Source organism: Pygocentrus nattereri, chromosome 20 (genome assembly GCF_015220715.1).
Source record: "Pygocentrus nattereri isolate fPygNat1 chromosome 20, fPygNat1.pri, whole genome shotgun sequence".
NCBI lineage: Eukaryota > Metazoa > Chordata > Actinopteri > Characiformes > Serrasalmidae > Pygocentrus > Pygocentrus nattereri.
Window position 1 is genome coordinate 11,064,445 of NC_051230.1, and position 14,266 is coordinate 11,078,710.

General features: G+C 39.8%; 1 protein-coding gene across 23 annotated transcripts in view; it reads right to left on the bottom strand.

Moving 5' to 3' along the window:
- The window catches only part of cacna1ba (calcium channel, voltage-dependent, N type, alpha 1B subunit, a), a 169,758-nt gene that overhangs the window by 95,787 nt on the left and 59,705 nt on the right, over positions 1–14,266 (bottom strand). For all 23 annotated transcript variants that reach the window (XM_017691225.2, XM_017691221.2, XM_037531401.1 and 20 more), the window contains exon 6: positions 13,646–13,833. In XM_017691225.2, coding sequence (XP_017546714.1) covers positions 13,646–13,833 — 188 coding nt within the window. The remainder of the gene's footprint in view (positions 1–13,645; positions 13,834–14,266) is intronic.

Consider the following 14,266-nt stretch of genomic DNA (forward strand, 5'->3'; position numbering starts at 1 on the left):
GGAGGAAATTACGCTCTATAATTTGCTGAACCTGGAGATCTCGTGATAATAGTAGTCCTGTTTGAATCAACATTGCAATGACATAATAACAAAAAGGGGCAACAGAAAATGTTGCCTTCTTTATTTTTATTTTTCTGTGACCTAAAGACAAGGGTAGCTCCTAAAATGATGCTCAATGTGACCCAATTCAGTTCACGACAATGGGTATCACCCTACACTGAAATTAGATGTATAGTCTCCTCCCTGTTGCTAAATCTTTTTTGCTGCATATTTCACTGCACAACTTGCATGTTATACGAAGGTACACTGGCATGTGTCCATTCCCCACTCCCTCACAGATTTTTGTCTGGGCTTGGAGTTTGAGCCCTGCCTTCCTGCTAGCTCTCATGGCCATCATCAGGGCTCAGGGGAAGGGTGCATACCACATACACACAATGACATTTCGATTTAGCCTATTTGGGGTATTTTTGGGAAATTACACAGATCTATAATTCTTTAAGCCAGTCAAATCACACAAAGATTACACTACCAGACCTCCTCTAGCCCCAGTTATTCAGCTCATTGTTGTATGGAATCGAATCTTGGTATCGACTCCATTTCTTTCGGGCAGCCAGAATCAGAACTTTAGTCCACATTTTCTGGAATCAAACAGACCTACTAATAAAGCTCACCTGAGATCCCAATTTTTCAACAGATACCATGGCAATGGTTATGTGGCCCCTTTCTGCTGTCAGCCGAGCAAAAAGGCATGAAACATGCTGTTTTTAAACCTGTAAACCCAGCATTAGCTTACTGTTTCTCCTGATGGTGAGTACGTCACCATGCTATGCAAGTTCCTATAGGCTATTTTCCTAGGTAGCATACAGCATGCATGAACATCACAATCTTCAATTTCATGAACTTCATAATCTTCAATTCTAAGCAATATCTAGTACTATAGAATGTAGTCTTTTGATTAATTAGCCTTTCATGCCAAGGCTGAAGTTAGTTTGACCATTCCAATTTTCTGTTCCACCTCCAATCATACAGCAAAATGCCAGAATGTATTTGCTGGACCATATAAGCCATATAAGGTGTAACAGAAAATTCAGTGCAGTAAGTTGATATGTTAACTAAAGTTAGCTAATTAAGTGTGTTTAATGTTTTAAAAATAATGTTTCACTGTAATTACAGCTTTGAGATGGGTAATTTTCTAAAGACTACATTCAAAAGCTACAATCAAACATGATAGTTGGTAGTTTTCATCCTCACTATAGCAAAGTCTCTGGGACATAATGCTTCATAGGCCCCTCAACCTACAAACAAGCCACCCTCTAATAAAATTTTGGATACGCCACTGATCAAGTGGATTGTTTTGTCACTAAAATAATAAGAATACAGAAAACGCTGTGAATGAGAAATACTGGGTTCTGCTACCAAAAAAATAACACCCAAAACTTGTGCTTCAGAAAAGCCACTCAACTGCCAAGCCTTTGTTTACTGTCTCTTTCAGCAAACAATTGTTTTCTGCCTGTACAAGACCTAATATAATGGAGAAGTCTTGTCATTATTACACGGCTTGTCTAGCCTTTATTGAATCTATCGAAGGTGCCATCTCAATAAGCACAAAAGCACCTGGGTACCATTGAAGCCAGCTGAAAGCTACATCTCATCTTCTCCAGACAGCGGCAGTGAAAACGAGCACATAAAACGGGAGCGGAGGCTGCTCCTCATTTTTTCCATTGACCAAAAGTTCTAGTATACAGGCTAAGCGAATTATCTCTGGGACAGCCAAGGTCTGGCTGGCATTCTGCAGGAGCATTCATCCTCTATTAGGCCTCCTCCCTGCTGCTGTACATCCTATTCTTCTTCATCAAGCTCCCCGGGGACCTGTAGCACCAGCCTGTACTGCAACACTTACAGGAGATGCCAATTCAGAGAAGAAGACGGAAGGAAATGTGTTAGGGAGAAAAGCTACGGAGAAACTATAGAACATAAAGCAGTTCTCTGGTCATTGTAAGACATAATCTTTAATGCTGCACCAATTAACGGATTTAACCTCCTTATACCCCTTTAAACTAAACGTCTTATATGTTGGCCCACTTCATTTCCTCACTCGCATAACCTATTAGTTTCATAGCAGCAAGCAAATATTTTATAGGGACCATATGTCACATTTTTATCCCACACATGATATTTATGTGGGATTTGTACCAAAAACAATTAGGAAAGCTAAAATTAACTCCTTAAGATCCCAGTCTTATACTATTGTATTCTTAAGCTTATTTTTCTTAAGGCCAAACAGCTGTAGGTGGAGTAGGTAATATGCAAATGCATTGAATTTTGAGACATTGCAAAAGTAATTCATTCAAAATGGTCTATTTTCTAGCTTGTTAACAATGTTTACATACTTGGAGGGGGGTATAACGATATAGCACAATATGCTTTTCTAAGCATATCGTGGATATCATCAGCACTGAAAGAAAACTGACCACCCATATGTTTCACTGAAAAAGGAGCATAATTATATCCTGCGTAATTGGATTTAGTGCAAGACAGTATGTGACATGTTAAATGAAAAACACTGTATTCATAGTATTTATAGTTTTCAAATGCAGGATTCCTGGTGCATTGTGCCCATTCCATCTTATATTGTGGAAATGTTTTCAGGTATTTTGTATATTTTATATATTACATTCTCTAATAAATAAATAAAAAAATAAATAAATATATGATTTGATTTTACAGCACCATAGAGAGAGACCATAGAAATATGCTAAGGATATCATAATGCCCTTTATTTACTCCGGCCACTAGTCAGTACACCAACAATCACACCCAGACTTGTCCCCCTTATACAGACCCAAACTTGATTCATCCATACTCCCTGTGGGGCAATTTTTTAAATGGTTAACAAGAGATTAATCAATACAGCAATCAGACCAAAAATGCAGTATGCCAGCAAGAAGGGTCACAGTATACCACTGTGGCCCTCATATCAACTTAGAGACTCAACCCCTCCAAATTAGCCCTACCGTGCACAACACTGGCTTCATGGAACTGGCATAGCGTTTGTATTTTAACTACTGAATAATAATAACAAGTAACTGAAGAAGGTGTTAAAAAAGCAGTGCTAATATTTGTCAAGGTTTATTTATGTGGTGTAAGTACTGAGTAGGCACACGTGTGTGAGTGAGCTTATTATTTTTTTTACATGGACCAGTAAAAATGCCCCAAAAACGTTCTTTGGACAGTGATGATATGTAAGTAGGGATGACTGATAAAATTGAAATCATTTTGACACCATCAAAGAGCAAAAAAGTTTCTACAAATCCAGGTGGATTTAATCCCAATTTTTACAGTTTAGAAATATCAATACTGTCATTGTGTCACGCCTGCTTCCTGCACGGCTTGATCTACAGCCGCCTTGGCCACCTCAGACTACATTTCCCAGAACCCCTCACTCCCTCACATGACTCAGGACTCCGCTAGATCCACCTATCACCATTCAGCTTTTCTGGACGTCTAATCATGTTCACCTGTTCTCCTGTGTATATAGCCTGTCTGTTTGCATCTACTCTTGCAAAGTACTGTCATCTTAATAAGCCTCTCTCCATGTCTGTTAGCAATTTTCCATTTATGACCTTGATTTAGGTCTTGTCCTTTTGCTCTGTTTTGGATCTCTGGTTTTCAAACTCATTTTTCTGGTTAACTCACTGTGATTTTGCATCGCCCTTTTGTTAATAAAGCTCTTAACACTACACTCTTTGGCAAGCATTTGGCTCTATGTACATTACCCAGAATTAAAAATGATGATGCACTATGCAACAATTACTGATTAAGATTTCTATGAGAATATTTAAAATGTTGTAAGTCCCAAGACCACTAATTTGTGACTGCTGATCTGCATATTCAGGAGTCATTACACTTCTTCAGTGACCCCAGTAAATGAGCGCTACCTCGATTCTAGCCCTGCTCCATTAGAAAGAAGAAAAGGAAGAATTCAGGAGAAGCATATCATTTTCCGCAGGGAGCCTGCTGATGTGAAACAAATATTTCTGTTTTTCAGCTCAGACAACACACCAAGGGGACCCAATTAGAGAGAGAAGGAAAGAGAAGGCAGCACATGCACTCAGAATCTCTCTACAGGACTCTATGAGAACCAGCATAATTGCAGAATTACAACACTCTTGATTTGGTCGTGGTTTGGCGGCAGGAGCCATTTCCTGAAGCTGATGCTCTTGTTCACGGCATCCTGTTTCCCTTTCATTCTCTTTCTCTTGAGGTCAAACAGCTGCCAGAGAATTAGCTGAGGACAACGCTGGACGCTGTGAGTCCCTGAGTAGGGTCTGGCTGGGGAGATGATATAGAAGAATACCATTAGGGAACCACCCAGAGTCTTCTCTTAACCACCCTTTCAAAGCAGGCTATCAGCTTAGCCTGTAGAGTCCTGCACTCCAAGAGTTTCTGACCATGTCTATACAGACACATATTTACATTCAGTCCACTGTGAGCTAGCTTGTTGTTACATAACCAGTTTTCATATGGTGCATTCAGTCATGAATATTTCTCAGGAGAAAATGCTATGATATAGAGTGTATACTATTGATGGGTTCACAGGGTCAGCTGAGTCCCACCTTGTATCCACACTCATTGTCCTTTTATAAACTCCACGTACCATACATAGGTTCACTTTGTAGTCAGGACAGAGCAGGTATTATTTGGGTGGTGGATCATTCTCAGCATTGCAGTGACACTGGCATGGTGATGGCATGTCATGCAGTCTCCATAGATAAACACTGGCAGTACAGTCGATCATATTCAGTGGTAGGTGCATTGCTCAGTGACTTTAAATGTGGCACTGTCAAAAGCCTCCGTCAGTTTACATAATATCTGCCCCAATCTGCTCTGGTGAACTGTAAGTGCCGTTACTGTGAAATGGAAGCACTGAAGAGCAACAACAGCTCAGCAAACAAAGCAGTAGACCACACATACTCACAGAGCGAGGCTGTCGAGTGCTGAAGCACAGAGCACCTATCCTCTGTTGCATGACTCACTAGAGCAGGGGTGGCCAACCTTTCAGACACCAAGAGCCAGAAAAAAAATGCTCATTACTACTAGGAGCCACAGGCTATATTTACACAAACATTTACAGTTTTTAACCCAATTTACTACCTGTCATGTAGATGAGTTTAATGGGACTTCTGGCATTCTTTGTTTTCCACAATCCGTTTCAAATCTGGCTTGTATTCAGTTGTTGCTACTTGAAGGTGTTCTTTCACATGTGCATCAGTAAGAACAGAGCCATGCTTTGATTTCAAATGTTTCAGGGTGGAAAATACTGATTCACAAACATAGGTTGAGCCGAACATTGACAGGAGCTTCAGTGCAGCTTGTTTCACGTTGGAATACTCCTCCACAGGCACGATTTTCCAAAATTCCAGGGTTCCCTCAGAACAGACCTGAGTCTGTCATCTTTAAAAAGTTCAGTCAACTCCATTTGAGACGTAGCTTCATCTGTCACCAATGGGGGTTTCAAACAGTCTGAATCAGCAGCAAAAGGGTTAACAAGGAATGTAATGTGTGGCCTTTTCAGCTGTAGATCATGGAATCTGTCCTCAAAGTTCTGGCGTGCACTGAGGTAAAGTGGCGCTGAAGATTGGAAGCTTTAAAATTGGATAACAACGTTTGGCATATCAAACAGAACGGCTTCCCTTTCCATTCAGTAAAAAAATACAAATCCTCCCACTCTGGTAAGAAGGTTCTGTGTTCATCTTCATATTTTTGTTTACATTTCCCCGACACCGCCATGTTTCGGCGATTGGATAGCTAGTAGCCTGGCTCAACGCATGGTTCTGCTGCAACGTTCTCCTTGCAGGGGGAGGGGCGGGGGTGTAGCATCACCATGGCAACAGACTTTGGCTTCTTCCAGTGCAGAAAATATTCAAGCAGTGACTCAAATACACAACATATGCTACAAGTGTGCAAAATATATATATATATATATAAAATTGTAAATAGAAGAGCTGCACAAGTGCAGGCAAAGAGCCACATGCAGCTCGCAGGCTGCGGGTTGGCCACCGCTGCACTAGAGAGTTCCAAACTGCCTCTGGAAGCATCACCAACAGAAGGATTGTGCATCAGGAGCTCCATGAAATGAAAAGCCTAAGATCACTATGTGCAATGCCAAGCGTCAACTAGAGTGGTATAAATTGTGTAAATACACAGGACTCTGGAGCAGTGGAAACATGTTATCTGGAGTGATCAATCAAGCTTCATTATCTACACTACACAAGTGACCTGCACAGAGCCCTAGCCTCAGTCCCACTGGACACCTCTGACTTGAATTGGAAAGTCCATTGTAAGCCAGGCCTTCCTGTTCAGCATTAATATCCACCCAAACAAATGCTCTTTTGACTGAACAGGCAAAAAAAAATAGGATGATTTTATCCTGTGTTCCTGTTCCAAAATTCTCTTATCACCACTCTTCTTCTGCCATGGTCTTCTTACAGATTGGCTTGAGAGTGAGGCGACCATAACAGGAGGGGCACCTGGAGAGAAGCTGGCACCAACTGCCCTTTACTGGAAATGGACCACCCACATTCACCCCAGGAGGAAATAGGCTGGGCTATTTTTCGTTTACACATGCAACCATGCAAAATTTAGCTCTGAAAATAAGCATCATGCACAAACAGAAAAGATTTAAAGTACAGAGCAGAGGCCTGAAGATTTGTAACCAAAAACTAAAGCTGATTTTTTAAACAATTGCATTTGTAATTTATAGTGTGAAAAACCTTTTTTAAAGTTTCCATATTATATAAAAATTCCACACCAATTAAAAGCTTCTGCTAGAAACATACAGTGGGTTGCAAAAGTATTCAGCCCCCTTGAACTTTTCAACCTTTTGCCACATTTCAGGCTTCAAACATAAAGATATGAAATTGTAATTTTTTGTGAAGAATCAACAACAAGTGGGACACAATTGTGAAGTGGAACGAAATTTATTGGATATTTTAAACTTTTTTTAGAAATAAAAAACTGAAAAGTGGGGCGTGCAATATTATTCGGCCCCTTTACTTTCAGTGCAGCAAACTCACTCCAGAAGTTCAGTGAGGATCTCTGAATGATCCAATGTTGACCTAAATGACTGATGATGATAAATAGAATCCACCTGTGTGTAATCAAGTCTCCGTATAAATGCACCTACTCTGTGATAGTCTCAGAGTTCTGTTTAAAGCGCAGAGAGCATCATGAAGACCAAGGAACACACCAGGCAGGTCCGAGATACTGTTGTGGAGAGGTTTAAAGCCGGATTTGGATAGAAAAAGATTTCCCAAGCTTTAAACATCTCAAGGAGCACTGTGCAAGCGATCATATTGAAATGGAAGGAGCATCAGACCACTGCAAATCTACCAAGACCCGGCCGTCCCTCTAAACTTTCAGCTCAAACAAGGAGAAGACTGATCATAGATGCAGCCAAGAGGCCCATGATCACTCTGGATGAACTGCAGAGATCTACAGCTGAGGTGGGAGACTTTGTCCATAGGACAACGATCAGTGGTACACTGCACAAATCTGGGCTTTATGGAAGAGTGGCAAGAAAAAGCCATTTCTCAAAGATATCCATAAAAAGTCTCATTTAATGTTTGCCACAAGCCACCTGGGAGACACACCAAACATGTGGAAGAAGGTGCTCTGGTCAGATGAAACCAAAATCGAACTTATGTTTGGCGTAAAAGCAATACAGCTCATCACCCTGAACACACCATCCCCACTGTCAAACATGGTGGTGGCAGCATCATGGTTTGGGCCTGCTTTTCTTCAGCAGGGACAGGGAAGATGGTTAATATTGATGGGAAGATGGATGGAGCCAAATACAGGACCATTCTGGAAGAAAACCTGTTGGAGTCTGCAAAAGACCTGAGACTGGGACGGAGATTTATCTTCCAACAAGACAATGATCCAAAACATAAAGCAACATCTACAATGGAATGGTTCACAAATAAACATATCCAGGTGTTAGAATGGCCAAGTCAAAGTCCAGACCTGAATCCAATCGAGAATCTGTGGAAAGAGCTGAAAACTGCTGTTCACAAACGCTCTCCATCCAACTTCACTGAGCTCGAGCTGTTTTGCAAGGAAGAATGGGCAAAAATTTCAGTCTCTCGATGTGCAAGACTGACAGAGACGTACCCCAAGCCACTTGCAGCTGTAATCACAGCAAAAGGTGGCGCTACAAAGTATTAAAGCAAGGGGGCTGAATAATATTGCACGCCCCACTTTTCAGTTTTTTATTTCTAAAAAAAGTTTAAAATATCCAACAAATTTCGTTCCACTTCACGATTGTGTCCCACTTGTTGTTGACTCTTCACAAAAAATGTCAATTTCATATCTTTATGTTTGAAGCCTGAAATGTGGCAAAAGGTTGAAAAGTTCAAGGGGGCTGAATACTTTTGCAACCCACTGTATGTGTAAGCCAAGAACCATTTTAGAGTGGTAACTTCATAAGGCAGTCCAGGTAATATTTCTCCTAGTCTACATATAAAAGCAGATACACCTTTGTCTTTCTGTTATTTGGAAATATTACAGCATCCCAGTCTCCTCCATTAGCTGCTTGGCATGGTATCATGTTCCAGTAGCCCTGAAGGAAACAGCAGAACATTAGCTGCCATTTCTTCTCTGTCATTCAGCCATGCACACAACTCGAAGGACCAGATGTCTAGCAGAGATTAAACAAAGAATTAAACCAGTGTCATCTCAAAACACTGGTCAGCTTTGCTTGACCACTGCACCAAACTGCAACATGTAGGGTTAGCTCTCAATGCCAGATTAAGCCAAATCCTAGCCATGAATGATTTTTCAGAGCAGAATTCTCATAGACAGTTTAGCTGGTCAAAATAAGAGTTATAATTGCATTGAATTACCATATAATGTAATTGGGATATGCCCTAAAATGTACCATGCAAGACCTGGCAGACCACAAAAATCACCATCAGATAAACAGCACTTTTGCTTCAGATCTGAAAAAATGCACAGGTATTAAAGTCCATTCTTCCACTATGAGTCTGAAAGGATGTGTAGCAGTGAAGACATTACCGAGAAAAGGAAACAGAGAAAAAAAGAAAAGTTGCAAATCATAGAAACTCCTGGTTTTCTCAGAACAATGGACTGCCCACCCCGGAGCCCAGATCTGTTTTAAATTACTTGTGAGATGAAGGAAATCCAACCAACGTCTAAGGCCAAACTTTGCAGAAGAGAGAAAAATATCCATCTAGATTTCTTTGAACAATTTAAAGCAAGTCTCCTGAAAATAATAGAAGCTGTAGTAAAAGGTAAACGGTGGACAAATACTGAAAAATGTTTAGTTGTTGGGGCTTCTGTGTAACTTTCTAAATATATGTTTTTCCTGGTGCTAAAAATTAATAACTTGTAATTGATGGCTGTTTTGAATGGAAATTTAATAAATTAAGGGAGGTCTCTGACTTTGCATGGTGTTGTTGTAGTGAACCACTGAGGTGATTCATTTAGAATAGCCTGCATTATTTTGGATTAACTCAAACACCCAGAGGACATATTTTATTGGCCAGAATGTTCACAGTGTACAATAATGATTGGTTGAAGGTTAATTTGCAAATTGCAGACTTATATAAAATCAGTATTGTGGAGGCTTTTTTGCAATAATGATGAGCAAACTGACATTGTGCAGCTCTAGTTCAACACTGAGACCAAACCTATAGGGAAGTGAAGTGACCTCCTAGACCATACTGCTCTGATTCAGTTTTGCAGAGTTGAGTTTTACCATCAGCTGACCCTGGATGTAGAAGGGCAGACCGTTTAATCTGAAAACATTAGACGGAGCATCACATTACCATATGGGTGCCATGTAAACGATAACAGATAAGGCTTCCCGGCAGAGCGCACACATCTCTATCTCAAGCTCATCTTTCGCCCCATAACCCATCAGCAGCTGTTCTCTAGGAATGATGGATGGAGGGAATGATGAGAAGAATGAAAGAGTTTTAATGACAGGAGATGAGACATGCGGGCTCATGTTGGCCCCGCATATCCCCTCCTCTCCTTCCTCATGTCTTCGTTAAACCCATTGTGCATTACACCTCATGACAACTGCTGAAGCACTCTGTGCCCGATTACCTGACCATCAGACCTCCAGACACATGAGGAGCATGATGGATTACAGAGCGGTCATAGATGGTCCTCCTGCAGCGCAGAGCTATATTTTGCAGTAATGGCCTCCAATGACATTGTGATTAATCATGATATTTTTGGCACAGATGAGAGGAAGGAGCAGCTCTGTGTAATTAAGGTGGCAGAAACAGAGATTATTCATGGCGCAAGGTGGCCAAACCCCAACTCTCTGGAGTCGCTTCCATAAGTGTCGACTGATGTGGTACCAAGCATAAGGTCAGCAGTGGCCTCAGTTAGTAAATCTTCAGGTCAAAAATCAACACAAATAATCAAAAACTAACAGTGTCCAATGAGTCTTACATACAATTTCACTGAAGGCCACTTTATTAGGTCCCCCAACTTGTATCTACACTTATTGTCTATTTTATCAGGTCTGTGTACCATATAGGTCCACTTTATATTTCAACAATTACTGATAATAGTTTCATTGTGTTATCTGAGCTTTAATAGAGAAGGGAAGAACATTTAATTTATGTTAATTGTTATACTAATGTAATGATACTTCATTTCAAGTAATTTTGGACCACTTCTATTGGTCCATTCATCAAGAAATGTTCACACACTGTAGGCTCCTGTTTAAAAAATTCATCACCTTATTTTGTGTTGTTACCACAATTAATCACATCTCATTTGCTCAAATTTGACCCAAAAGAATGCTTCTTTGCATTTAAAAATTATATAGAACTATACAATATAAGCTTAATGAGGATGTATTTATTATTTTTCAGTTATTCAAGAATTATATTCATTAAGTGAATGCAAGGTTCACATATTAAAGCAGAGGGCAGTATGGAGATAAGATATTCCATGGTATTTTAAAATGTTCACGTTGTTAAATTTCTGTTCCAGGTCTATCTATTAAACAGCCAAATAAACATGTTCTGACCATTCACATTTTACCAGGGGGATGAACCAGTCTACAAGATTTGCCTTAAAATCTGACAGTGGTATCCAGATATGGAAACACATCCACCATGCATTCCCATTTAAAAATTACACAGATGCTGCTGACCTCCACTGTAGAGTCAAGGGAATCCTTGTCTCTGTTATGGTTTCTTTTTCTGTCTGTTGTGCTGCTAAATCAGGATCAGGCAATACCTCAGAAAACTATGCACAACAGTAGCTTAGCAACTGCTAACAGACTAACAGCTACAATTGTTAAAGGACATGTTTGATTTCGGCTCTTACTCCAACATCAGTCCCTCGACTATCAGATTTCAGACTTTAAAAGTGTGTAATCTGAGCATCAGTTAGCTGGAATTGAGCCTGTACAGTGGTGTGCTTAGCTAAGCTAACACACACCATAGAACAGTCTGGATTTCAGCTTTCACTCAGGCCAACTTGGCACTCTTAGAAATTAATTTTTATCTACATTTGTATCAAGAGCTTTGAAACTGTACTGTGGTGTGTGGCACTGACTGCCTGATTAAATGAAATCTGTTCAGATTGTAGCCAAACTACAAAACAGGTTTAATTTTGGCTTTCTGTCCCTCCAACACCAGTCACTTGACTTCACTAATACAATACAACAACACAATATCATCTAAACTTGTCAGTGTAGCTTCTGTAGACAAATCAAACCTTTCCTGTCATGAGCAGAACTGTTATTATGCTGGCTAAGGTTATGTTTATCATCAACACTCAGTTAGCAGCAGCATTTATCTGGCATTTGTTGTTAGATATATTGATATGTATTGAACGACAGATTGAAAATCACTAAATTCACTGAATTGGTGATCAAGTGAATGAAACATTTTAGCTGTTTGTTGTTCAACTTGAAAATAATACAGGATGAGAGGTCACAAGTGACGTAAACTTAGCACTTATGTCACTAACGACACATTTTGCCCATTTTTATGCGCTTTCCAAACTTCAAACTTATTAAACTTGGTTTGTCCTGAATATATATCGCTGCTGTCAGAAAACAAAACCTTGTATCTCCATTTTTGTCATTTTTCAGTTTTTGACATAATTTGAAAATATCTGTTTCCCTTAGTATGTTAATTTCACGATAAATGGACAAAAAGAAATTATTTGGGGAAAAGTCCAGTTCCACTGAATTACATTAAAAGTAGGTTTTTCTTTCTCCTGTAAAGTTATCATTTTAGAGATAACGGAGTTTTCTTCCGACAGCAGTGAGATATATGTTATATATGTACACCATATTACCAAAGAACTAAGTGGGTGGAGTCATTATTTAAAAACATTATGGCCTGTGATATACAGTGTATATTGCTGTTGTCGGAACAAAATCTCGTATCTCCAAAATGGTAACTTTACAGGAGAAGGAAAAAATCTACTTTACTTTTAATGTAAGTCAAAGGAACCAGACTTTTTTCCAAGTCATTTTGGATTACTTCTCTTAGTACATTCTTGACTATTTACATACTAAGTAAAGGGTAACAAGCATTTTCAAATTAGTTCAAAAACTGAAAAATGTCAAAAATGGAGATGAGGTTTTCCGACAACAGCGATATATTATTATATTATGCACTTTGCAAAGAGGTTTCAGAGGCCCCTGGGCTGCTCCAGGATCAGCAGAAAGAGTCAAGGAGCTGTGTTTGATGGCTCTGGGAAAAAAGAGGCTTATCATAACCCAGCAGCAGGATGCAGCAGATTGGCATATGTTGCTCCCCAGCATGTCTGCTTGCCAAGAAGGAGATAGAGCCTTCTGAGATACCAGCCCTAGATCATCATGCAAGTCTGCTCGTGAGTATGTTTGCTGCATTGGCTACGTTGGCATAAAACACCAACTTGCAGCAGCAATGACAACCAGAAATCTCTGTACATGATCACTGTTCATTTGTAGCAATGCCCATGTAAAAAGAGCACCATTCTACCATTCAGGACCAAAATACAAATTTACTTTTCTACCCAGATAAAGGTAGCAATTTCAGAACATGAGAACTTTCAAAGTAATAAAGAAAATAATCATTCACTCAAGCATAAAACGAATCAACACATCCATGACCAGACCACCACTAGCAGGAACATGCAGAACGGAAACAGGACTGATAATGCTATTGAAATCCCAATGGGTAAACAGTGCTCCAGCAGGGTTCTGAAAAAACAAATACAAAGGCATTGACACAGTACAGATGCAGCAAATCACAGCATCTGTGTTTCTTTACATACCAGGTGCAGGTGAAGGTCAGCACCCCAGAGAGAGAGAACCATATTATATCTATGACGATAGTGTTATTATGAGTTAGTGAACTAATTCATTCTGTGCTTCAGTGAAATAGACAGGCACAATGATTTGCTAATAGATGTAAACTATTGAATGATGGCAAGACATGGTATAATGAGATATTTACCTTGTTATCACTATATAATTTTAATTGTATGGTCATTCAAATTAGCAAAATTGAAATGAATGGAAGAAAGTTTAACTCTGTTTACTCCACAGTGATGAGTCACACCAAAGCAACGACCAAAGCTAGTACATCATTAGACTCACATTGTAAAGGATTTCCACCCAGCCCTCCATGGTAATGCACTGGAAGACAGTGAGTATAGCGAAGAGGATGTTGTCGAAATTGGTAATGCCGAAATTGGGGCCTATCCAAAACTCCCGGCAGTGTGTGCCGAATTCACAGGTCCGCGCCGGAGGCTCCAATCCACATGGAAACTCAGCTGCCTGCTCACCTGAGTGAGTAAAACACCAGAAGAGCAGCTATAGTTCAACAATGTTTAAACTGCTAAACAAAAAATCAAAAATTTGGAATCACCACTCACTTTTTTTCTCCAAACATACTTAGTGGAAAAGAGTTAAATTTTTATTTCATCAGTCCACAGCACTGGTTTCCAAGTACAGATCTCATTCGTGGTAGCAAAGCAGCACAGCACAACAGTGCACCACCATTCCTGTGTCATCTAAACCTTTGCAGATCTTTCGCTGTCATACAGGGGTTTTGATTTGTCTTTCTGGCCAGCATATAAGCAGTTCTATCTGAGACTTTTCTCTTTAGGATCTTGCCTTGACTTCCAAAGTTCCCCTCAACTGTCATTTCCTAATGACATTTGGAGAGTGGAAAAAGTGAACTGGATGCAATTTAATATATTTATTTTAGCCTTCTCT